General features: G+C 40.2%; 1 protein-coding gene across 7 annotated transcripts in view; it reads right to left on the bottom strand.

Annotated features, from left to right (window-relative positions):
• Positions 1-26,190, bottom strand: part of ATXN7L1 (ataxin 7 like 1) — a 271,611-nt gene extending 245,421 nt beyond the window's left edge. For 5 of the 7 annotated variants that reach the window (XM_069106974.1, XM_069106970.1, XM_069106969.1 and 2 more), the window contains exons 1-2: positions 25,957-26,190; positions 25,272-25,340 (exon numbers count right to left, since the gene is read on the bottom strand). In XM_069106974.1, the coding sequence (XP_068963075.1) occupies positions 25,272-25,340; positions 25,957-26,137 (250 nt within the window). In that variant the 5' untranslated portion in view covers positions 26,138-26,190. The remainder of the gene's footprint in view (positions 1-25,271; positions 25,341-25,956) is intronic. The other 2 variants (XM_069106972.1, XM_069106971.1) reach the window with 1 other exon arrangement.
• Positions 26,191-26,418: the final 228 nt, after the last annotated feature.

The following is a 26,418-nucleotide window of genomic DNA, read 5'->3' on the forward strand; positions in this document are numbered from 1 at the left end:
AAGGGGGTATATTTAAGGGATGCTGCAAAGGTGAAATCGCCAGGCCTTGGCAACATAATGGATAGGGGAAGTGAGCAATAGTGAGAGGTCAAGGACAACAGCTAGGTTGTGAGCCTGAGGAACTAGGCGGATGAAGTTGATTTGTATCGTAATAGGTAAGATAAGGGACGGGGAGGGCTTAGACGAAGGATGATGAATTCAGTTTTGGACATGTTGAGTTTAAGATGTCTACTGTACATGTACTGTACATGTACTGTACATGCAGCTAGGTGGTGGTATGTGAATAGAGCACTGAGCTAGAAATCAGTAAGACAGCTTTATGAGTTCAAATCTGGCCCCAGACACTTACTAGCTCTGTGACTCTGGGCAAGTCATTTAGCCCTGTTTGCCTCAGTTTCCTCATCTGTAAAATGAGCTGGAGAAAGAAATGGCAAATCACTCTAGTATCTTTGCCAAGAAAACCCAAAACGGGAGTCACAAAGAGTAAGACACAACTGAACCACAACAACACTAAATTCACTGAAAGGCAACACAGTGGATAAAAAAGTCAGCCATAAAGTTCAAGTCCTGTGGGCAGCTAGGTGGATAGTGGATATAGTGCCAAGACCAAAGTCAAAAGACTCATTTTCCTGAGTTCATTTAACCCTGTTGGCCTCAGTTTCCTCATCTGTAAAATGAGTTGGAGGAAGAAATGGCTAACTACTCCGGTATCTTTGCCAAGAAAACCCCAAATAAGGTAATGAAGAGTCAGACATGACTGAAAAACGACTGAACAACAAAAGACAAAACCATAATCTAGTTCAAGATATCTGTAAGGCAACTGGAGATGTGAGACTAGATGTCAGCAGAGAGATTAGGGCAGGATAAGTAAATATGAGATTCATTGGCATAGAGTTGATAATTAAATTCATGAGAGTTGATAAGTTCACCAAGTGAAGTAGTATGGAGGACTAGCAAAGAGGACCCAGGAAATAACACTGTGGGACATCTATGGTTAGAGGACATGATCTGGCTAAGGATCAAGTCAAGGAGACTGAGAAGTAGTCTGATAGGAAAACCAAGAGAGTGATGTCCTGAAAACTAGAAGTAATAGTGTCAAGGAGAAGAGGGTGACTGACAGTGTTAAAGGCAGCAGAGAGCTCAAGAAGAACAAAGATCGAGAAAAATCATTGAATTCGGCAACTAAGGGATCATTGGTAACCTTGGAGAAAGCCGTTTCCTTGGAATAATGAGGTTGGAAGTCAGATTTTATAAGGAGTTAAGAAGAAAGTGAGAAGAGAGAACTGGAGGTACCAATGATAGACAGTTTTCTCAAGGAGTTTAGCCACACAGAGCAGAATATAGGACAATAGTTAGCTGGGACGGAAGGATCAAGTGAGGGTTTTTTTGAGGATGGTGGGGATGGGGAGAGGACGGGACATGGGCATGTTTGTGGGCAGTACGGAAGGAGCCAGAGAAGGAAGAGACTGAAGATAAGTAAAAAAGGGGGGACGAAAAAGGAGACAATATGATGGAGAAGAAAGGATGGAATGAGATTGCTTGGGCAGGAAGAGGGGTTTTACCTTGGAAAGGAGTAAGGTCACCTCATCATGTGAGACAGGGGTGAAGGAGGAGACTGTGGCAGAAGGCAGGGGGCAAAAGAGGAAGCTCACTGTGAAAAGTCTAATTTTTTTTTTCCAGTAAAATATAAGGCAGGGTTCTCAGCTGAAAGTGGGGCAAGGGGTGCCATGGGAGGCTTGAGGAGGGATGAAAAGATTTGGAAGGGCCTTTGTAGAGTAGGGCAGTGAGTTGATAAGGGATGTTTAAAAGGACTGACTAGTAGCAGTAAGGGCCCAATTACATAAATTTGTAGTGGACCAGTCTAAATTGTTGTAATGATTTTCTCCAAGTTTATTCAGTAGCACATGTGTAGGAACAAAGATAGTGGATGGTGGGAGTCACGCCACCAACAGCAGTAGGTTATTTGTGTTTGTATACACACACACACACACATACACACACACATATGAATATGATAAAGGGGCTAGAAACTCGAGAGGACAAGAGAGTAGAGTTGAACTAATTCACCAAAGAGTCAAAACAGAGAAAATAAGAGTAGCAAGTGCAGAGAGATAGCTGGGGACAGATCTGAGAGGTCAAGGGATTGGAGGGCATGCTGTGGACAAAGGGTCTGGGAAGGGAAAGCAGAGGGAGAGGTTGAAAGTCGGGAGATTATTGTCAGATAAGGAGATTTTAGAATTTTTTTTTCTTTTTGGAGGGGGGAAGGCAGGGCAATTGGGGTTAAGTGACTAGCCCAAGGTTACACAGCTAGTAAGTGTTAAGTGTCTAAGGCCGCATTTGAACTCAGGTCCTCCTGACTCCAGGGCTGGTACTCTATTCACTGTACCACTTAGCTGCACCGATTTTGGAATTCTTAAACATGGAAAGGATGCATGGCAGTAGCAAGATCAAGGGAATGACCATCTTTGTGAATGGCTGGGGTGGGGTAGAGGAGTAGGTTATGGAAATGAATAGGCTGAGGAACTGGGAAAATCAATATGTATGTTGAGATCCCCTCCATAAGGCCAGAAAGAGAGGACAGGAAAAAAAAAAACTGAAAGAAGAGGAGGGACCTGGAGATCTGTAAGAATTCATATCAGGATTCTGATATGGATTGCATGAACCTCAAAGGAGGAGAGATTATGGAATGATGGACAACCTGGACGTAGCAATGGGGAGCAAGGAGTATTCCAACACCTCCTTCCCCCTGCCTCGACCTGAGAGGAATGACTGATGGTGCAGCCAGTAACTACATAAGGTGACTAGGGAGGTTGTGTCATGAAGGAGGCAAGGGGAAACAGAGCTAGGTCTCTGTGACCTGTAAAGCCCTATCAAGGCAGAATGATGTGATGGACAGAGAAATGGCATTGGAGTCAGGAAGACCTGGGATCCAGCCTATCTCTGACATGTGGTTGTGGTTTCGGTACTTGGGGAAAGTTATCATCTCACAGTGCTTTCAGAGAGGGAGCCTCCTCACCTGGGAATAACAGTATCATAGGTCTGTTTGCCCCCACACCTCAAAAAACAAATAAATAAAAGTACTCCGCTGATGCACCCTGCCCTAGTGACTTGAGGAACATAAAGGGAACTGTGTTGTGACAGAAATTAAGGCACTTTCACAAGCCAGGGAGACTATGGCTATGGAGTCAGTTCAATCTGAGACCATTTTTTAGTAAACTGATGCCAAAGGTCTTTTTTAAGTACAGGAGAACTTCACTGGGTTATTCCATCTGAAGGGAAGGTTGGTGGCTGATATGCCACAACAGGTGTTATGTTCTTCTGTGAATCAGGACAGAAATGAGTCTTCCTTTTTCCCCTAGCTTCACCTCGGGCAGTCAGAGGTTGGGAGCACAAATCTGCTCTGGACACCCCTGCTGAGAGACAGCGGGCAGGGGATGAACACGCCCCACTCATTGAAAGGAGATGTCTCTGTGTGTGTCATCTCTCCTCTCTCTGTGTGTGTCATCTCTCCTCTCCTCTCTCTCTCCCTTCCTCCTTCCCTCTCTCTGTTTCTCTGTCTCTGTCTGGGATTTTCAGGTCAGGGATAACAGTGCTTTTGCTTTACTTTTAGGTCTGCTGTAATCAACACTATGAAGGAGCCAGGGGAAGCCTCCTTTCCTACTAGGCTTTCTTCCTACATGTCTGCGGTTCTGATTTCTAACCTTTTTGTTGTTGTGACACTCCACTGTCACTTCATGGCCCTCAGCCTGATTTCATGGCACCTCCTCCTGCTAAAAGGGCTGCCTGGTCTGCATTGACTTTTTAAAAATTGAGTGCACTAAAATTAACACCCCTCATGAAAACTGGAAGCACAACAGGGTATCACGAGACTAGGGCTGAAAAAAAAAAAACAAACCCTGTTCTGAGATACGGCACCAGTCATTTTGATGTTTCATCTTACTCTTTAAGATCTGGATGCACTGTGAAATTAAGCTTCTACATCTTCCCTTCCCTACAACTGTGAACTCCTCAAAACAGACTGGATTTTTTTCCTTCAAAGCTATCAAGTCCCTGTGGTATCCCTTAGATTGCTATTCTAATTTTTGGGCTAGATCAGATGATAAAGGAAGGACCTAGAGCATATGAGGATGATTATGATAGTAATATTAAAATTAATAATATATGAATATTAGTATAATAATAGTAATAAATAATAATAATAAACCTTATGGCTTACAAAGTGATTTAGAAATATGATCTCATTTTATCCTTTACCCTGGGGTAAGTACTATTATTATCTTCATTTTGCAGATGAGGAAACTGAGGCAGATAGAGGTTTAAACAATTTGCCTAGGGTCACACATTTAGTAAGTGAAGCTGGATTTAAAAGTTGGTCTTCTTGATTCCAAGTCTAGCACTCTAGCATATTCCTAGAATAAGAATGAAATGTAATACCCTTATGATTCCCCACAAACCAATCCAATGGAAGTAGTTCTAGGGCAAAGATTTGGGGTTTCAAATTCCATTTTAGAGAGTATATACTCCTGAGGATTTTGTTATCCTGGTTTCCCAGATGTTTTTCTAAAATTCCATACTCAGGATCAAAGATCTAGAACTCAAAGGGAACTCAGAAGCCACCTATATGGTCTCCTCCCTTCATTTACAAATGAGGGAACCAGAGAACAGAAAAGTTAAAGTGACTGGCTCAAGATCACACAAGAAACAGGATCTGAACTCAGATCATCCAAGTCCAGAGCCAGTGGCTCTTTCCATTCTACTACATCTCATTCTAAATCTCATAGTTTCCTGACTCTGGGTCTTGCTTAACTTGCCCACATCTACCTAACAGAGAAGTTCATGTCTGTAATCAAACGAATAAATTTTTGGTATTCAACCTGAGGCCACAGTGATTTTGGAGTAGGGATGAAAAAGAGGGAATAATGGAATACCAAGATAAATCCAGAATCTCTGCCCTCAAGCTTATAATTTAGAACTCTTTCCTTTCTTCTCTATTCCTGGTCTCTATTTCTCTCTCAGATACTTTATTATCAACCTCTAAAATCTCACTTTGGTTTTTCCTGCTCTCAAAACCTTATGCTTTCTAAATCCTCATTTTCTACTATTTCAGAAATTTTCTGAGTTGGCCAGTCTTTCTCATATTTCATCTACTTACCTTGGTAAAGCAGCAAATTATTTACCTCACAGATTCCCTAAAATATAATTCCTTACTCTATTATGGTTATTTTAAAATATTATAATCCAGGTTATTTTCTCTAGATTTCTTCATGTCTCACTCTTTTCTCTCAATTCATCTTTAAGTTTTTACATTGGCCCCTCTTCTGTTGGCTGCTTGAAATTCCAATTTTTTCCTTTTCTTAGCCTTTACCAACACTGTTCTCCTTTTCTCTGATATTTCTACCTACATGCCTTCTCCATAGCTCCTACACCCTGGTCGCTACTCCTCTCTCCTCTACTTCCCTCAATTTATAGGTCTGCTTTCCTGCCTTTGCATTTTCTTCTCTTCCCCTTGGCCCTTATAACTATTAACTCACTCCTAAAAATCAAATCCAATGTACTGCAACTACTGACCCTAATAAGTTCTCTTCTTTCTTCTCTAGGTTGCTACATGCTTTAGATTGCCAGATTTCATTTAAGTCATTGACTGCTAGTGACTGGGTGAGATGAGGGTCAAGGTAGCCTGATGGTCAGAGGCATGGAATAAGAATACAGAGACTTCAGCTTTATTTTCAGAAATGGTTTCCTTTAAATATAACCTCTGACAAATGGTTTTCTTGTCCTGTGCCTCTTGTTCATCAACTGAATAATGGGGAAAACAAAACCCTTCCTCATCTGACCTCAAAAAGACATGAGAATGAATTGACTTACTATGGACATCACCTCATTCCATAATTCCACTAGTGTTTGAATATTCGTGGCTGTACCAAGGGGCCTAATACTACTGTTCAACACCTGGTATAATGTGAGACCCCTGTGGATGAAAAATAAGGTGTAAAAGTAACATTCTTCTTTCTCTTAGGTTCTTAGCCTCTTAGGCTCCCTACACCTGTTGATTCTGTCCATGTGGTCAGTTCATCTCTCCCTCCATCCCCCACATCCCCAAGCAAGCTGAGCTGTCTGTGCTCGTTCTTGGTAGGTATGAACTGCCAGCCCTGTTATAAATCCTCTCCCACAAAACACTGGAGATGGTTTCTTTCATTGTGCCAAGAAATCTCTTTTGACCATCTGTAATCTATCCAAAGGCAACAGGCAGGAAATGATGTAAAGAAAAACCCCTGTAAAATGCAACTGGTGGCATTGCCCCCCTCCCTTCCATGCTTACTCCCAGGAACAGGAAGTTGCCTTTCTGGGGGACATGGAACATCTGTGAAAGTTCTGAAAGCTGCTGGGCATCTGTCAGAAGCTAAATGTACTCAAGACAGATGCTCACAGAATTTGGTTACAAATGTGTGTGGCATACTGTATTGAGTTTTTAAATTAAGACTAAAAAAAAAATCTCATTAAAAAACCCCCCAGCATTACCCAAATAACATTAAAAAAAAAAGTCATTCCTAAACTGCATCCCAAAGAGATCATAGAAGTGGGAAAAGGACCCATATGTACAAAAATATTTGTAGTAGCTCTTTCAGTGGTGGCAAAGAACTGGAAATCAAGGGCATGCCCATCAATTGGGGAATGGATGAACAAGTTGTGGCATATGAATGTAATGGAAAACTATTGTGTTATAAGAAATGAGGAGCAGACAGACTTCATAATAACCTGGAGAGACTTATATAAACTGATGCTGAGTGAGAAGAGCAGAACCAGGAGAACTTTGTACACAATTACACAGATACACATCGTATCTGTGACAACTAACTGATAGACTGGGCTCCTCTCAGCAATGCAAGGTTATAAGACAACTCCAAAAGACTCATGATGGAAAGGGCTATCCACATCCAGAGAAAGAACTACAGTCTGAATGCAGACTGAAACAAACTACTTGCTCTCTTTTGTGTTTTGTTTTATTCCTTCTTTCTTGCTATTCACTCCATTGCTTATAAGCCTTCTTTATAACTTGATTAATATTTAATGTGAAGGTATTTGTAGATATATCTGATTGCATGCCACCATGGGAGGAGAGGGAGAGGGATAGTAGGGGGAGAAAATTTGGAATGCAAGGGATCATGGAACGGAATGTTGTAAACTAAAAGTAAATAAAATTTTTTTTAAAAAGTCATCCCTAAAAACCTACTACACAATCAATCAACAAACCTCAAAAACACTTATTTCTGATAGTAAAGACCAATAAGACCACAATTTCAAATACACCAGATCTTTCTTTTAGTGGTTCCCCTTCCAATCTAGTACTGCTGTTTTGTTCTATTAATGATGGCTTCACTATTCTGACACTCTCAGCCAAGGGTCTCAAGGCATCCTAAAATAAATACAAATACATGGTATAAATGAAGTGGGCAGCGGGTTCTAACAAGTGAGAGAAAAGACATGAAAGCCTTCCCCAGCACAGAGACAATAAGAAATACATTGATATTGCCAGGAAAATTTGCCCAAGTGTTGTCCTGAGGGTCATAATACACATGAAAGGAAGCAGAAGTCATGGGGCCTACTTTATTAAAGTCGACTCAATGTTGAGGTTATTAACATTATTCCTCCAGTAAGGTGGGAGGCAGAATGAGTTGGAAGATAGGGAACTTCTCTCCAAGACACAAAGATAGGTTCAAATCATGCCTTTGATATATACTAGGTGTGTGTGATTTTGGGCAAGGCACTAACCCTCTAAGTATTTTAGGCAACTCTCTAAACATACAAAAAAATTGAGCTGGTGGTAATTTATGTTGATAAAGTGAATTTTATGGAATTCCCATAAAATAACAGGTGCAATCTGGAAAAAAAAAAAAAGTGCCACTTCAACACTGTGGTGCAGATGTGGGCTTAGGTTTCCAAAGGCTAGGTACCAAGGAAGTTCCAGTTGTACCAGGCCCTACCAAATTGGAAAGGCTTTCAAGCCTGAGGATGGGGTGCATAGCATCACTCAGAATCACAGAATCTCTAAGAGTTGGAAGGGGCTTCAGAGACCATCTACTACAACTCATACCTGAACAGGAATCCTGTCTACAATATCTCTGACAATCCACAGCCTCTGCTTCAAGACCTCCCATGAGGAAGAACCCAACATCCTACTTCTGGACAAATCTCATGGTGAGGAATTTTTCTTGGCTCAAGCCTAAATCTTGCCTTTGCAGCTGTCAGTCAGTATTTTTGATTCTAACCTCTGGAGACATGTACAACAATGTAATCTCTTGTCCACAAGACAGCCCTTCAAAGACCTGAAGATAGTCACTGAGTTCTTCTAAATTTTCTCTAAGCTAAACTTCCTCAGTTCCTCTGGTCAGTCCATTGATGGCATGGTGTCCAGACCTCTCACCAACCTGGCTGCCCTCTTTTGGCCATGCTCCTGCCTTTTACTGTCTTTCCTGTAGTGAGAAAGCCAGAACTCAACATATCAGTCTATGAATGATCTGGTTAGGTTACAGTACACAGCAGAACTCTCATGTTATTGTTCTGGACACTGTGCTTCTCTCAATGTGGGCTAGGAACATATTTGCTTTTCTAGCTGCCATAACATTTTGGTGGCTCATTCATACTTAACTTGTAGCCCAATAAACCCCAAGCCTGTTTTCAGATGGACTGCTATCTAGCCATGTCCTCCCCATTTTGTGCTTGTGAAGCTGATTTTTTGAACCCAAGTAATAAGAATTTATATTTATCCCTTTATTACATTTCATCTTATTAGATCTGGCCCACCATTCTAGCCTGTTGAGTTGTGCTCTAGCCTGTACTGCCAGGCAATGCAAAGCTCATTGCCAGGTTAGGTAAAGAGTAACAAATTTTCCAGCTACGGTGACACTCTTGAACACAGATTTCTCTCTCAGGAAAGGGAATACCTGTATTCATGAAATCACTTCAGGTACTGAAATATTATGATTACTGAGAGAACTTTGAATAAAATGAACAGTTTTTCTAACGCTATAGTTTTAGGACTTATCGCATTTTGCACTGCCAGCTATGATCGCTGTTGAAGTATAATTTTCTACATCATTTCAAAAGGAAGGTTGAAGACCTCTGATTGTCACAACAATCCACTGATCACTGGTTATGTGACTTGCTCATGGTCATCCAACTAATATGTATTAGAAGTAGTACCAAGATAAATTGGAGGTAATCTCAGAGGGACTGCTTTCATGTCCAATATTCTTAATTGGTTGAGCAATCTTATGTGCATGCCACCAGAGGGACAGATGATTTCTCAGGGACATACCAGGTAACTATCAATGCTCAGACATAGGGTGCTTGACAAGTTTTGGCAAGGCAATGGTAAAAACACTGGATTTGAGACTAGCTATGTGTCCACAGGTGAGCTGCTTGATCTCTCTTCGCCTCTGTTTCCTTGTCTGTAAAATGGAGAGAATAATAACTGTATTACTTAGGAAACAATGTTTTTGTGGGGTGGGTACTTTGTAAAATGTTATAAAAATGTTTGTTATTATTATAACTAATGTTTCGGTGATGGCAGAAAGCTGTCATGATGATTTGCTCTTAGTTTCAGGTATTACAGATGACTGTTTAACATCATTAGAAAATCTGCCAGCACCCACTATTTAAGTTATCTCAAATATACAGGATAAATCAAATGAAGTCTACAGGTAATTCCCAGATTACATTTCTGTTGATAAAGGTGTATCTTGCTTTATATACTACTATGCTCTGTGCTGAGGTGAATGTGTGGTGTTAAGTATGGACCCTCTCCACCAAGGACTTGTGGTCAAGTTGAAGAGACGTGATATACACAAGAGAAACAGAGTTCAAGACAGTACATGACTGAATGCCCAAATGAGTGACATAAATAAATTGTTAGAGGAGGTTAGGGAAACTAGTAGAGGCTGGAATTAACTTTCCAGCTTGTGTTTCCTTAAATAGGAGGCCTTTTTCAGAAAAGGCCCAGTTGTGACTGCCTCTTCAGCCTTTGAAAATGGCTTGTATTTGCTTTGTACATTATTTTATATTTACCTATATGTAAACATGATGTTTACCAAACAGAGGATAGGGATTATTTTGTTTTGGTCTCTGTATTCCCACTTCCTGGTATAATGGCTGGCATAGAGTAGGTGTTTAATAAATGCCTACTAAGCAACTGAACAGCTGGGAAGGCTTTTGGGGAGAGAAAGAACTTGATTTCAGGATAGATAGGATTTAGAAAGGTGCAAATGAACAGGAAAAGGCATTCCAGCAAAGGGAAAAAGCATGAGCAAAAGTTAGGAGACAGAAATAAGCATGGCTTCTTCAGGAAGCAGTGAGACCAGCCTAGTGATATCAGCGAATTCTTATTAGAGATCATAGAGTCTACCCTCCTCATTTTTAATTTGGGGAAATAGGTCCAGGAAGTTAAGGGATTTGTCCAAGGTCATACAGCTGGTGTGGAGTTGCAATTTTTCAGGTCCTCTGATTTTAGATCCTTATCAATTTACTTTATAACCTTGTCTTACTGTGGGAGAGAAGATGGATGGGTCAATTATAGAAGGGGCAAGAAGCTAGGATGAAGCATTTAGACAAGTTTTTTAGGGACAATATGGAATAGTGGAAAGGGTACTAGACTTGTAGTCACGAGAGACCCGGGTTTGATTCCTGCTTCTGACATCAGCTGGTGACCCCACCCCCACCACACATAAGTTTCTTCATCTGTCAAATGGGAACATTAATACCCACAGTACCTACCTCACCAGGCTGTTTTGAGGTTTAATTATATGTAAAAGTACTCTGCAAACTTTAAAGCATGATATAAATGTCAGCTATTACTGTTAGTCAATGGGGTGTCATTAAAGATTTTTGAATCCAAGAGTGACATGCTAAATTTGGTGTTTTGGGGGAGATTCATATTGAAGTTGTATATGCAGCTGACCATATAAGTGAGAGACTGGGGGCAAGGAACATTGGTTGGAAATTGATACAGATGTAAGATGAGGACGTGGTTATCATGATAGCATGGAAAGAGGACGGGAGAGAGGACTGCACAAGTCATTTAAAAGAAGGAATAAGTAGGACTCAGTGAATGACTGGATAAGAGGATAAAGAAAATGTGAAGACTAAGGTTTCAGATAATCATACTTCCTACATAAAGTTATTTCCCAATAATAATCCCATGATATATGAAGTACCAGATACCACTTGCTGAGAGATGTTACGCGAGTTGCCCAGGTTCATACAGTTTTCGTGAGAGCTGAGACTTGACCACTTGGACCTCTTTTCCTCCAGAATACACACACTACCTCTCTAACTGGGGTGCCAGGGTGAACAGGGGCAGCAGTGAAGGAAACTGAGAAGTCTAGAATGGAAATGCATTTGTATGGGGCTGAGAGGAAACAGAGGAGAGGCAATGAGTTCAGCTTTAGATATGCTGACTTCAAAGGGTCAGCGAGATATTTAAGCAGAGAGAAGAGGCAGTTTAGCAGACAGAAGACTAAATCTGAGTCAAAGGATCTGGGTTGAAATCTCAGCTCTTCTGTGCAACCTTAGGAAAGTGACTTAAGCTCTCTGAGCCTCAAATTCTTTGTCGACAGAAGTGGGGTTTGGCCAGATGTCCTCTAAGGCCCCTTCCAACTCTAAAGCTATGAATGTACATGTCATGGGCAGTTAGAAATAGGAAACTGAAACAAAATTAGTTTGCTGGGAAAAATGAAACCAAAAAAGCAGACGGTCAAAGGACTAGATCTTAGGGAGTAACCCCTTGAGGGGAAGAGGCATCACAGGAGGAGTCAGCAAAGGAGAATTTAAAAGTTGTATGTAAAATATATATATATATATATATATATATATATATATATATATTGGGCAAATTCAATCATATTTCAAAAGTGCTAATACAGCTTATGATTTAGAGAAATCCCATTTTAAATCCTTATGTAAAGTGGGTAATCATTCCTTTCATTTATCCTTTATTTAAACCTGGATTTTCATGTATTGAGCTTACTTAAATCAAGGTACACCTGTATTTTGATTCTCTTCCATCACCAAGCCTTTTGTCAGAGCTGCAAAAAAAAAAAAAGTAGGAGAACTAATTTTAATTTCATATCTCTTTCTTGTTCCTGCCCTGTTTCTGAAACTGAAGGTGGTAAGGAAGAGTTACACAAGGAGAAGCAAAAAGTATAGATAGTCTAGAAACTGACTGGATGGGACCACAAACTTAAGAACTGGAAGGGAGTTTGGAGGTCATCTAGGCCATAAACTTCATTTTATATGTGGGGAAACCAAGGGCCAAAGAGAATAAGGGACGTGCCCAATTCAGACAGTTAGAGGCAAGGGTTAGGATTCTAAAACCACTCCTCTGACTCCAAATCAGCACTTCTTCCCTTGTGCCATGAGATGGCCTACTACCCCATATACCCCAGCATACCCACCTCCTCTATCCCCTTGACCCTACTGCCATTACTTTTACAGAGGAGAGAGAGAAGAGTTTTATTTCTCTGAGCTATGCTTTAGTTTACAATCTTTTATGCCTTGGTCAGTGAATGGGACAGTGTTAAGAGAGAGTTGGGTCAGCAGGCAAGTATTCATTGGATTCTAGGTCCCATCAGTGTCCCCAGTGGTTCTTGAAACCTCAGACTCCAAAGTCCCCTGATTGAGGGACAAGCAAGTAGAAACCAGACTCCTCAGATTCTCCTATTTTTTCTACCAACATCTTTCCCTGAAAAAGGCATCACCAATTCATCCGTGACCTAAAGGCTGATTATTTAAGAAATGCACAAGAGCCCAAGTTAATCAATTAGGTGAAGTCTGAAATCACTGAAATTGAAAATGACCAGATTATATAGTTCTCATACAGAAAAAAATTATTTAGACTTTTTTTCAATCCAGACCAGTCTAAGGGACATTGTCCATTCATTCAGCCCTTGAGACAGACCCCACCAGGTATACACCTGACTCGAGACAACAAAGACTTTCAAACCTCCTTAACAAGTATTTCAGGGGGTGGCCAGGTAGCACAGTGAGTAAGAGCACCGGCTCCAGTGTCAGGATGACCTAGAGATCAAATCCCGGGCTCAGACACTTAGCACCCACCCAGAAACACCTGGCCGTGTAACCTTGAGCAAGTTACTTAACTCTAATTGCTTCGGGGCAGCCAGGTGGCTCAGCAAGTAAGAGCACCAGCTCCAGTGTTGGGATGACCTGGGGATGAAATCTGGGCTCCGATACTCAGCACCACACCCAGAAATAACTGGCTGTGTAACCTTGAGCAAGTTACTTAACCCCGATTGCTTTAAAAAAAAAAAACCCCAAGTATTTCAGAATCTATGGAAATGATGGTCCTAATGTGATCCATATTGAAAAGCCATCTCTATTCCATCCCTTAAAGGACATCACCCCTCAGTACAAACCCTTACAAGCCTAGTGCCAAAAGGGAAATTGAAAAGCAGCCCAGAAAATGTTAAAAAGGAAAAAAAAAAGAGAGAGAAAGAGAAGGGAAAGGGAAAAAAATCACTGTAGATAGATGCCCCTGGAGTTGCTTGGCAACCATCTTTTCTAACACCTTCTTTCAAAAAAGGAAAGGTTTGAATCTGCACCAAAGATTTCATTCAGGCCAGTCCCCTGCCTTTAAAGGCTCTGAAATTGACACCTTCAATGAAAGTATTGGGGAATCATAGCTAAATCCTCAAAGATCCCCTGCCCATCATGAATGTTCTGCTGCCTATCCCCTCAGAACAGGTCTCCTTTGGGATGGAGACAGGCAACAAACAGTGAAAGAAAAAGGCCATTCAAACATGACTACACTTCCTAAAAACAATGTTGCCTGTAGATCTTGAAGGAATTTCTCAAGGGGAAAAGCAGTCAACCCGAAGCGCCAAATTCTTCATTACTGCTGGAAAATTCTGTCGGGTAATTCTAGGTAGAAACAAAGCTCTTGATCTCACAACTCTGACTGTGCTACTAAAGAAAAAAGACTTCATACCTTTTGCTAGTCTCACAGCTATACCTCAATTGGTGTGTTTACCCCTGGGGCATGATGGGAACACAAACTGGGGATAAGGTATTTGCAAAGGCTATCCAATTGTCCTGTCTCGCCTCACAACCCTCTGTACTACCTCCTTATTTGTGGCAGATTAAAGCACAGAACTGATTGGGTTCACCAAGTCCTCTACTGAATTTCAGAATGCTTTTCTTAGACTATATGTAGTCTGGATGACTTTGTAGGTGTAGGGGAGAACTCAATACATAGAATAAGGAAGCATACCACCTGACCATCTAAATGAAGAGACCACACAAGGACTGCATTACAGGATTTCATACCAGATTCAATCAATTCAATATTAAGTAGTCTCAACAACCTATGAAGAATTGCTCACAGTTTCTGTGGCCTGTTGTTGGTGGCATTTTCTCTCTAGAAAACTCATAGCCTGGTGACAGAATTTGAGTTCTCTTTTTTATTCCTGGTAAACACAAAGAGCCACAGATGTATGAGAGGAAAAAGGCTTTATCATCCTAAGTGAGAAGAAGACTAGGTTGGAATGAAGGATACCAGCATTTGCACCCCAGCTCTGGTTAGCTAGATGAGAGGAACAAGTCACTTAACCTCTCTGAGACTTAATTTCCTCATCTATAAAATGGCGGTCACAAATGCTACCTCCCAGTTCTTCTGAGGGAAGAAGTTTGTAAACCTCAACGTGTTGTATGAATCTGTTCCTGAATGGATCAATCAACAAGCATTTATAATTATTATGTGTATATATATAATATTATGTGTATATATTATATATAAATATCACTATATATAATACATATACTAATATATATACATTATATAAATATATATATATATAATATCACTATGTGTCAGGCATTGTGATAGGGACTGGGAATATAAAAGCAAAAATGAAACAGTCCTTGGTCTCACACTTTAAGGATCTATGCAATACAGATTGTAAACCACCTACAACTTATTCATATACATATAGTGGATTCATACTTAGCAGACAAGTTTTCAAGAGTTGCAGGCTGCTCAGAGGCCTTTGATGACTTATGCAGGGTCATATGGCTAGGAATTTTTCAAAGGCAGGTTTTGAACACAGTTTTTCCCTGACTCCAGGTCTAGCACTATATCCACTACAAAACAGTGCTTTTATAATAATGATTATCATCAATAAAATAGAGAATGCCACCTCTAACTAAGGAACATTCTCCTAAAGCAGTGAAATTACTGCAACACAACAAAGTGGAAAGCATCATATCTGGAGCCAGAAAACCTGGGTTCAAACCCCAGCTCTCCTACTTACTACCTATATAACCTTCAACAAGTCACTAAAGTATTCTGGGCCTCACTAAATCTCATGTACTAGACCTCTTCCAGCTTTATAGACTATGGTACTTAGGATATCTTGCTCTTTGACTTTGCAATTTTGGGTAGCACATAGTAAGGATTCAATATCCTAGCACTTTACACCTACTCTAAGTCTAACGAAACCAAGCTGGGGACACAACCATTCCATTTTCCAACCCAGATTAATAAAACATGTAAGATTCAGCTAAACCAAATTCATGATCTTTCCCTCTAAATCTACTCCAACTCTTAACTTTCAGATTTACATCAAAGGTGCCAGTCACTCAATAAACATTAAGTGCTTACTATATGTCAGGAAATGTATTGTGCCATTCTTCCAGTTACCCATATTTGGAGCCTCAGAACTATGCTCTAGTCTTCACTATCTTTCCCATACCAGGCCCTCTCCCCCTATAGCCAATCAGTTTTCAAGTCTTGTTGAGTCAACCTTATCATTGTTTCTTCCTTATTTCCCTTTCTCTCCATTTATGACACAACAACCCCAGTTTAGGCCCTCTCATTCTCTCAGCTGGACCAAGCCAATAGCTCCTAGCCAGTCTCTTCTTCAAAAACTTCAAAAAGTTAGATTTATATACACATAGGCCTGACTTTACCCTCCTTCCCCCTTCCCCCATTTAGAGAAGTTTTAGCTTCTTCCTATTGCCCCAGGATAAAATATAAACTCCCCTACTCAGCATTCATAATCTGGCCCATCTTCTCAGGCTGACTTCATATTACACTCTCCAGCCAAACTTGCTATTCCATGTACATAACATTCCATTTCCTATCTCCATGCCTTTTTACAGCTTGTCCCCTATGCCAAGAATGCTTTCCCTCTTCAACTCCAGTTCTTGGAACCCCAAACTCAGTTCAAGGCTCAATTCAAGTCCTTTGTTCTCCAAGAGACTTTTCCTTCATTCCTCTACCCCAAGCCCCAACCCTAAATTATCATTTTTTATTTATTTTGCATATATTCCTATATCAGACCTACACAACTTGGCAGTAGTTAGGGGCCAAAATTAAAATAGGCTAAATTTCTTTAGGCTGCAGATAGGTTTTTAGTTGCTCATTTTCCAAGTAATTAATGATTAAACTATTTTGCAAATAAACCATATTTTAAAAAGGGAAATTTCAATTAATATCAATTAATTACATTTATTACTTACAATTTTTATTTATCATGAAATCACATTGTTAAAAAAATTACTTTGCTAAGTGGTACAAGTTTTAATATATTTTTCAGCTTTTCTTACTGCTTACATTTAGTTAATGGGACATATTGCACTTCTTGTTTGTTCTTTTTTTTTTAAGCAATCGGGGTTAAGTAACTTGCTCAAGGTTACACGGCCAGGTGTTTCTGGGTGTGGTGCTGAGTATCTGAGCCCGGGATTCGATCTCCAGGTCGTCCCAACACTGGAGCCGGTGCTCTTACTAGCTGAGCCACCTGGCCGCCCCTCAGCAATTGGGGTTAAGTAACTTGCTCAAGGTTACACGGCCAGGTGTTTCTGGGTGGGTGCTAAGTGTCTGAGCCTGGATTCGATCCCAGGTTATCCCGACTCTGGGGCTAGTGCTCTTACTCGCTGTGCTACCTGGCCGCCCCCATATTCCACTTCTTGCAAGCAATCAGTTTATCATACTCCAGAATCATGTTTGAAATGGATTTCTTTAGAAATCTGAAAACTAACCTTCCGAGTTTACTTTCTTGAAAAACTGTTGTTCCCCACTGAGATTCTTCAACAATTAGATGCTTTAATTTGCTTTTCACTGGTGTCCAATTTGTTTAAGTCAGGATGTTTTGCTTCGAAATGGCGACGAAGATTGTATTCCTTTGGCACAGTTACTACCTCTTGGCAAACAAGGCACAATATTTTGTCTCTCGTGTAAGTAAACAAGTATCTGTTTGTCCACTCCAGATTAAACACTCTATGTTCTGATTTGATCTTCTGTTTCTTTTTATCACCCATTTTACAGTCATCCCAAAAACTTTAATGTTAGAACCAAAAAATCTCCACAGCAATTGCTCACATATAAAGATATACGGGACTGAGTGTCTAACCTTGGAGAGAACACCAGATAGTCGTGTAACTTGGAGGGCAGCTGTTCAGTGAGGAAAGGAAAGAAGCCCTTATGTTGTCAATGCTATTGCATAGTGGGCATCAGCTTCATTGGCATGTGCTGCACTCACTTTGTCCATGTTCAATGCCAGTAACAACCAAAAACGCAGCAAGAAGATACACCTCTCACTTCTTTTGGACTAGAGACAGATTGACAACGGTTGGCTGCCATGGACTACGTGACAAAGAGAAAAACGTATGCAGCGGCAACCCACCCACCAAGTTACATGACAGGTACAATAGTGACAAGTGGAAGGTAGAGTAAGTGGGGCATGGACAAAGCATCCATCACATCTCTACTTCCTTTTACATCCTCTACAATTTTCACGGGCTGCCTGAAATCCTTTGGTGGGTTGCAAGCTGCCCATGGGCCATATGTTGTGTAGGCCTGTCCTATATATCCACCTATCTGCTGTATTCTCCCAGTAGAATGTAAGCTTCTTGAGGGCAGGGACTATCACACTGTTACATACAAATTTCTAGCAAATAATATAGTGCTTGGTCCATAATAGGCACTTAATAACTGCTTGTTGGCTGATAGGTGGTATAATGGATAGAATGCTGGCCTTGGAGTCAGAAAGGACTGAGTTTAAATCCCACCTCAGTTACTTACTTGGTGTGTGACCCTAGGCAAGTAATCTAACCTCTTCTTAGCCTCAGTTTTCTCATCTATTAAATGGGGATAAGAACAGCATTTATTTTATATGGTTGTTGTGAGGACCAAATAAGATAACATATGAAAAGTGTTTTGCAAACCTAAAAGTGCTATATAAATGCTAGTTATTAATTACTATTATTATCATTGTTATTATTGATTGGCTATGATCAGTGTCATCAGACTGGGTTTGTTCTCTTCCCCCAGCTAAATTTCCAGGACACATTACTGCTTTGGGGCAAGATCTGACATATTCCAACTTGAGACTGTAACAATCAACCTCCCCTGATGCCAGATGATTGTGTCAGAGTTCTACTCACTGCTAAGGTATCATAAGGGGACTCCATTTGGGCTCTACAGAAACAACAGTTATCAGTCATCATTGCTACACACAAAGAATCTATGACAAATACAAGTTTATCTTCTGAGATATCGCACTGCTTTCTTCTTGCCTTCCCATGTACTCATTTGATTAAAAGCCAAAACTAAAATGCACCCAATGCCTCAGAATTACATTACAAAATCCCAGGCACAAAATTAAAACCATTCACTTAAAAATAAAAACTTTCCCCAACAGCTAAATTCCAGTGGTGCCTGTCTCATTATACTTTTAGAGTTTTGCCTTGGGTGAGACAAGATGAACTTTAAGCTCTGGAGTGAAAGGCTCTGGTCCCAAAAGTTAGTAAAGTCAGACTTTGCTGAACTGAAGGAAGAAGGGAATTCACAGGCTTCCATTTCAAGCACTAATCCTCTACCTCTCCATTATAGCTACATTTGGTGGTCATAGTCATTAACCTGACTGTAGCATTTAGATCTGAGTAGGTACCAACCAACCTATTCAGAATTGGGAAGTCTTTGGTTAAAAGGGATTATATATAAAGACAGGCTATTATTGTGACTAGTGCTACCATTATATAACTGCTTCTGAAGGCCAAAAACATCATAAATAAAAGGTTAGCCAAAGATACATAAAAACACACACGACAATGTATAAATATCAACTATACAAAAACGAATCATCTTCGCCATTCCCTCTAACCTTTCAAATTCAATTCTGAAGAAGCGAACAGCAGGAAGCTGTGAAACCTTGGACTGAAGGAGGTGAACATGAACTCAAAGCCTTAGATAACAATGTAGTCCACTTGACACCGAGCACAGAAGCCTTCAAGAATCTAATCCTCTTCTGTCCTTTATACTTTCCAAGCCCACAGGCAGCAACCCAGACACCAGCCTCTTTCCTGCCATGGACACCACCAATTCAGATGGATCCCACGTGTAATCAAACTCCCGAGAGCAATAGATGTGATTCCAGACATGCTTTAATACAACTACAAACCCTTAACACTTTACAGTGACAACTTGCATAGCTACAGAATCACAGATTTAGAGCTGGATGGGGTGGTAGGGCTCATCTGATGAAATACTTTGATTTTACAACAGAGGAAGAAACTGAGATCCCAGAAAGTCTATATGTAAGACAGACTAGATTTAATGTCAGATTCTATGACTTCAAATCCCAACTCTTTCTACTGTACTAAGCTGTGACATGATTTTTTTGACATTAGAAGCCATACACAATGAATATTAACCCTTTTAAATCACTTAAAAACTGGTACTATGGGATTCATTTTTTTTTCATCTCTAGTATGTCTTATAGCTCTGTCTAGTATCCTGTGACCCAAAGAGTTAAGATGACAATTTATTACTTGTGGCTAGAATACTACTATTTGCCAAAGAGAAAGATTCAGCATAGAGTATTCCACAGATTCCACCAAAGTTGGTTTACCTATAACCACTGACTAAAAAGTACATGCGATTTTAAGTTCCTAGAAAACAGGGGCCATGCTTTATACTTCTCGGTATCCCTAACAGCGCCTAGCATAATGGTAATAATTTGTATAAATTTGATAAAAGATATCTACAATTCAACCCAGTAGCATAGAACCTTAGGACAGTATTTAAATAAGTATATTATGGCTCCTCTCTTACAATTATATTACATTATCATGGTTCTAACAATATTTTGTCATCTTGAGCATTAAGAAAACACTAGGTGTTACACTGAACAAGACATCCTGCACAAATCTATGGAAAAAAAGAGCAACTCACATAGATTGTGTAAGATGAAAGGTGCCACTGCATAACTTTTCCTCAGCAGATATTACAATGTAGCTTAGCAAAATGTATGCATCACATCGTGTCCACCATATTATGATGAAAGAAAAAAAACAACACCTCATCTTCTCAACATGGGAACCCAGGCATGTCAGAATATCAGGAAAGCAAAATTTAAAAAAACTGAAAGTGCCTTCAAAATCAACCATAGGTAATTGTGGTTTTTGTTTCTCTTTTGACATTAGTTTTGACAGTTATGACCATTCATTTCTTGATCAATCAGGGTTTGATTACATGGGCCTGGGAATTATCCAAGCCCTTTGCTTCTCCTTTCCATTTTCTCTTCCTTTCCTTCTGTTTTGTTGGCTATTCCACAGCTTCTCTTTACCCTTACCAAAAGCTAGACAAAGAAAGGGGGAGGGGGACAAAGAATCTCAAAATCAGCTAATTTTTACCAAATTTAGTAGTTTGTGGGGGAAAAAAGACTCAGAGAAATTTAAATTAATGGCTGAAATAGGGATATCTGGGTAATCTGTGGATATCACTTTTTTTGGTCCCCTATTACCATACATAACTGCAAGCTACCTGTACAATGATAAAGGAAGGTAGTTGGTAGTTTTCCATAAATCTATACTACTTTTCTCCCTCCTTTCTTCACTGCTCATTGGCATTTCAAAAACATTTGCTTCTACTGGGAAGGCTGGAGTTCATTTTCTTCAAGTACAAGGCTTCAACGATGCATACTCGCATACCTTAACAACTAAAGCTCTCTCAGGTCCTTTGTAGGCCTTCTAAACATTACCTTTTGCCCTATTACCGAGGATATTCAGATCAATACTCTTTCTCCCCATACAATTTCAACCCAATTCCACCAAAGTCTCAAGAGAATGGCAAGCTCTACTGTCATGGCTAGTCTTCCGTGGCCCCTCCACACAGTCTACAAACTGGTAACTTTCCACAAATTTACTTACATAACATCTGGGAACATTAAAATATAAACTACTAAGATGACAAACTTCAGATCCTAAAAAGGAGGGTGTCCCTTTCTATGAATTCCATAATATTAAAAAAAAATTATAATTCACTGGGCATTTTCCAAGCCTCTGGTTCCTATAAAGAATTTTGTAAACCTTTCTTGGCCATATATTGTAAATCAGCTAAAAGTATTTATCTCTAATGTTTGCTAAAATACTTCAATAACTCTTTACTGTATATACTCCATTTAAAATATACAGGAATTGATCATTTCTCCCTCCTCTTTCCTTGCCCCCACCCCCCAATCTAGCAGGTTATAAATTACTAGCTTGAAATTGGGGGTGTTCTAAAAAGATGGATTTGCTGAGGTTTTTCCTTGCCCTACTCCCTAACACCTTCTCTTCCTTCCTCCCCCTCCCCCAATTAATGACATATTCTAACACTTTGGAATGAAAGGAGTGATGTACAGTAGAATGAACCCTGGCTCTGTGGTCAAAGAACCTGAATTCAAAGCCCACTCCTGGGGCTCAGAACCCATGTGACCTTCAGCAACTTACTTAACATGCTTAAGCTCCAATTTTATCACTTATAAAGTTAGGGAAATGGAAGATATGGCCTCAGAAGTCCCTTCCAGCTCCAGTTTATGATCCTAAGTAGTTTTCTAGGACTTGTTAAAGATGAACAAAAAGTATGAGCAATACACTACACAATACAAAGCACCTTATAGAACAGGAATCATTAAAAAAATAAAAATAAAATAAAAAACTCTCCAAAACTGTTTTAGAGTAAGAGGAAAGCCTCTCATATTAATGAATGTTTTCTCTTCTACCTAAGGCAAAAAGAGTCTTTTTGGTAGGGGTACCTAACATCTGATCCTGGATAAATACAGGTATATTTACTATTCATCAAGGAAAAAACAGTAGATGAGAATGAGTAGCTTTTGCAAATAACTTTCTATCATAAACAAATTTCCTCATGTCCCACATACTAGATTTCTGGAAATTATGTTCTTATCTAATCTCAATGCCTGACTAGTTTAAACAAGCAACTAACTCATCAAAAAGGTCACAGAATATATGACTGAGATTTGAATCCACACCCTAATAGCCCAAAGTCCAGTCACGAACTGTTGCCAGACAAACAACAATATATGGGATACATGTATACATGAGATGTAAGAATTTCTGACACTATGAAATTTAATAATTACAGGGTACATTTAACATAAGGTATAGTTTTGTTTTCTTTTTACTGCGAATGCTTTATTTTCAAAGCAAAGAAAATGTGTTCTTTCTATGACAGTATTTAGTTGCTACACCTTTTAAACGTGAATAAGCCAGAAACATACACAGAAAATATCATATATTTAAAATGAGAATCTGATCTGCCAAATACTGCTTGCCCATGTTCTTGGTTAATTCTGGATAAATCAATAATAACGATATTAGGACTTTACATCAGAGATCTCAAAGCGAACATTTCATTTGTGATGTACAGGTAGGAAAGAAAAGCCAAGAAAGGTTTAAGGAAAGAGTGAATAGAAGAGGGCAATATTTCATAATTCTAAATACGTGTTTGAAATGTCTAAAAGTCCATCCAATATTTACCAAACCAATGGTCAGAAAGCAACAAGAGATGATTATTTAACACTATCATCCTATCTGCCCTCTTAGTAACTCAATCTATAAAATGTATATCCAAGTCTGTGGAAGAGAATATCTATCAATTTTCACAATTTACTATTTCTCATCCCCAAACTTTATCCTACTTGGCCATCACTATTCATGTACAAAGTTTCTTTTAAGATTTCCTTATTTTCCTCTATTTTGCTTTATCTTGCTATAAGCACATATATGTATAAACATACATATATAGTTTGTGAATATACAATGAACACACGGAGAGAGGGGTCTTGCTTTAACTCTGTGGTATAGGATCTTATTAAAGGTGACACCATAATAATGAGGCTCTTCAGATACTTTTGGCAACTATACTTTCTTGGACTGGGTCCAAGATAGATCTATAGTATGTTACATTCCATACTATAGTGAGTCATGTTTTTAACATATGTGCATTTCTTAGACATAAAATAAAACACACACATATCTATACCAATAAACCTCTTAGGAATCTAGTACCACAATCTACAAGGCGTATGAGCAATGGGATATTAGAACCCTTACATGGCTAATTTCACAATTTATACCATATACTGACAACAGTGAGTGTCAATACAAATGTAAATAATCAAGTAATAAGTCTTTTCGCTAATATGTGACAAATAATCTAACGAACAGGATTTACCACTAGTGACGTCTGAGGAAAAGAGGGTTCTCTATCTTTCCTCAGAAAACTTAGTATTGCATGGAAAAGTAGAATCTAAGAATGAGAGTCTTTTTTGGAAAAAAATAATTGTTAAGTCTGTACATTTATTTCAGAATTAGCTAGCCAGTCACTGAATCCATCTAATATTTTTCTATATTATGACCTTTATTCAACTTAATTTTAAAAGGTCCTTCCACAGCATCTCATACTCTATCCTAAGAACATTCCATTGCTAGTGGTCTGCCTTGTAAGTCTGTGAGCTCTTAAAGACCTTAAGAGTTTGTTTGAAAAGGAAAAGGACAAGCTGGTGTCAATTTCCATTCCCAAAGAGCATGGCCTTCTAACACAGATAAGCCGACAGCACTTAAGTAGTCTTCTTAACATAATTCCATCACTCATATCCTAAGTGCACAGGTTGAGATGTCACTAAAGTATTTGGAAGCAAAAAAAAAACCCAACAACTTTAAAATGGAGTCTTATGCTTTCAGCTGTTACTTAATCAGAAAGCCAAAGCTAAAGTGATGCTAAAGAATTGTCCCTGAGTAGGCATAAATTTTATTCTCCAGGTTCTCTCTCCATATATGAATGTCTTGGTCTCTGCAGAGTAAGGAAACAGACTGAACTTGCGTGCTGTCCTCAGATGTTAATCAGCAAAGCCATTCTCATTTCTACTATATCTTTCCAGCTAGGGGAAGTTAGGCCTTGGGGGACAGGGGGTAGTGTATTTTCCTAATGAATACCTCCTCTTTGGGGATAGCCCTTTGGCATTTTTATGGATTCTGCTGGGGGCTCTAACTTAGGGATGCTATTGTGGCCTGTTTTCAACCATAGCACTTCACACCTTCCTCCCTGACTCATGCCCACCCCATTCACAAGACTTCATGTTAGCTCATGGCAATACAAACAAGTCCATCCTTTTGCTTAGCTGAAAGTTGCCATTAGTTTCCATTTTGGAATACACAGGCCACAGCTACATATGGCATGCTTGTATATGATAACAGGATGTGATTTATTTATGATGACCATGTGTGTTCATATGCACAGCACCAGCAGGTTATCGATTGAGGCCATGGCCTCACTTGCATGAATTTGGTCTATGATGACCTACTCACTGTGTCCCATTTCAGGTACTGTATTTCCATGCTAGGAAAACATAGATGGAGAGGAGGTGAAGGTACACATACAGATGCTTATAACCATGCTCACCACATAATGATCTGTGACCAAATGCAAACTGTACCAAATGTGAACCTCTTTAAAGACTTGCCGTGTAAGATTGTTTTTGATGGAGAGCGAAGTAGCTGCTGAAATTACTGGACATGTGGGGTCAATTAAACTGTTGTGAGTTTATCCACAGTTACTAATGATTTTGAAAAGATAAATATACTTGAGGATGGTACACTCAATGTACATCTAGATATTTCTGCGCCAAAAAAAAGGCAATGTCCATTTGAGCAAGAAATACTGATATGCAGAAGGAAGTCCAATATGGATACTAACTCAAGTATAGTGAACTTCTGACTTAAACAGCCTTCCTCCCCCCTCTAGTTGTATTTATACTTTGAAGGAAGTTACCATGAAGCGATAGTCACCTGGGCGTGCTCAATTTTTGACAAGCCTTAGTCACCCTGTAACCTAGCAGAACAATTCACATTATATTAGCTATATCCTGTGAAGATTCTGCCACACACACTACCACTAAAATGCCAGTGGTTTCACTTACCTTCTTTATTAAGCCTCATAACCTCCCTGCTTTTTCCACCCTCTTTTCCAGCCTCTTCTAAATCTACATCTGCAGATGAAAAGCAGAAAAAAAAAAGCCAAAGTCAAGGGGGAGGGAAGAATGTTTATTTGCAAACATTTATATGGATATATAAAAATATATGTATTCTATGTACTGCAGAGGACAACCATTCCAAAAATTAAAAAAAAAAAATAAAAATGGACAATGCAACATTTGTATCGCAAGTCGGGTTTCCATCTACCTGGCCCAGATAGGTATCTCCCCCCTCCCCCCCCCCCCCCCCCCAAAAACCAAAAAAAAAAAAAAAACCCCAACCAAACTGTGCAAGCAGCAACAGAGTAGCCCTTTAAACCGATCCACGGCAGGGCTGTAAAAGCCCACCCAGAGGGCTGCGGTGGGAAGCCCGGACAGCAGGCAGGCAGGCAGGCAGACAGACAGATAGACAGACGGACGGACAGACAGCGTTAGCAGCTGGGCCGCTCTCTATGCACGGAGGAGCTGTCTCTATGTGTATTTATTCAGAGAGAGAGGGAGAAGCATGGAGGACACCGGGGGCCACTCTCTCTCTCCCCCACACACTTTTTTTTTCCTTTCTCCCGGTGGCTCTAGGTGAATGGAAAGGTTACAGGATAATAAAAGGAGGAGGAGGCGGCGGGGTTCTTACTGTCGGAGCAGTGTATTTTGGCGGCGTCGATCCAGGAGGACCAGGGTTTGCCCAGAAACGCCTCCGGACTGGGCACTTTGCGATCCAGTGTCGCCATTGCTCTTCCTTCTTGTTGCTTTTCCCCTTTTCCTTCGGCAGCAGCAGCCGAGAGACACGGGATTCGAGAACGCTCCGACGTCATCTTCGGAACGTTCCGACATTGAGTGTTCTGAGAGGGGGAGGGCGGTAGGGGGAGGGGGAGGAGGAGGGGGGGGGGGGGGAGGAGGAGGAGGAGAAGGAGGACGGAGGAGGAGGACAGAAGAGGAGGAGGAGGAGGGGCCGTCGGGCGCCCCAGAGCCAGCTCCGCTCGCAGCCCCGACGGCCGCCAGAGGCAGTAGAGAGACGCGCTGCCTGTTAGTGCCTGAGACAGCAGCTCCCGGAGGTGCACGCATTGGCTGGGGGGGAGGGGGGTTCGGGGGGGGG

The sequence above is a fragment of the Petaurus breviceps genome, unplaced genomic scaffold (genome assembly GCF_028583685.1).
Source record: "Petaurus breviceps papuanus isolate PSGF00001 unplaced genomic scaffold, PetGlider_PUasm1.0 84, whole genome shotgun sequence".
Lineage (NCBI taxonomy): Eukaryota > Metazoa > Chordata > Mammalia > Diprotodontia > Petauridae > Petaurus > Petaurus breviceps.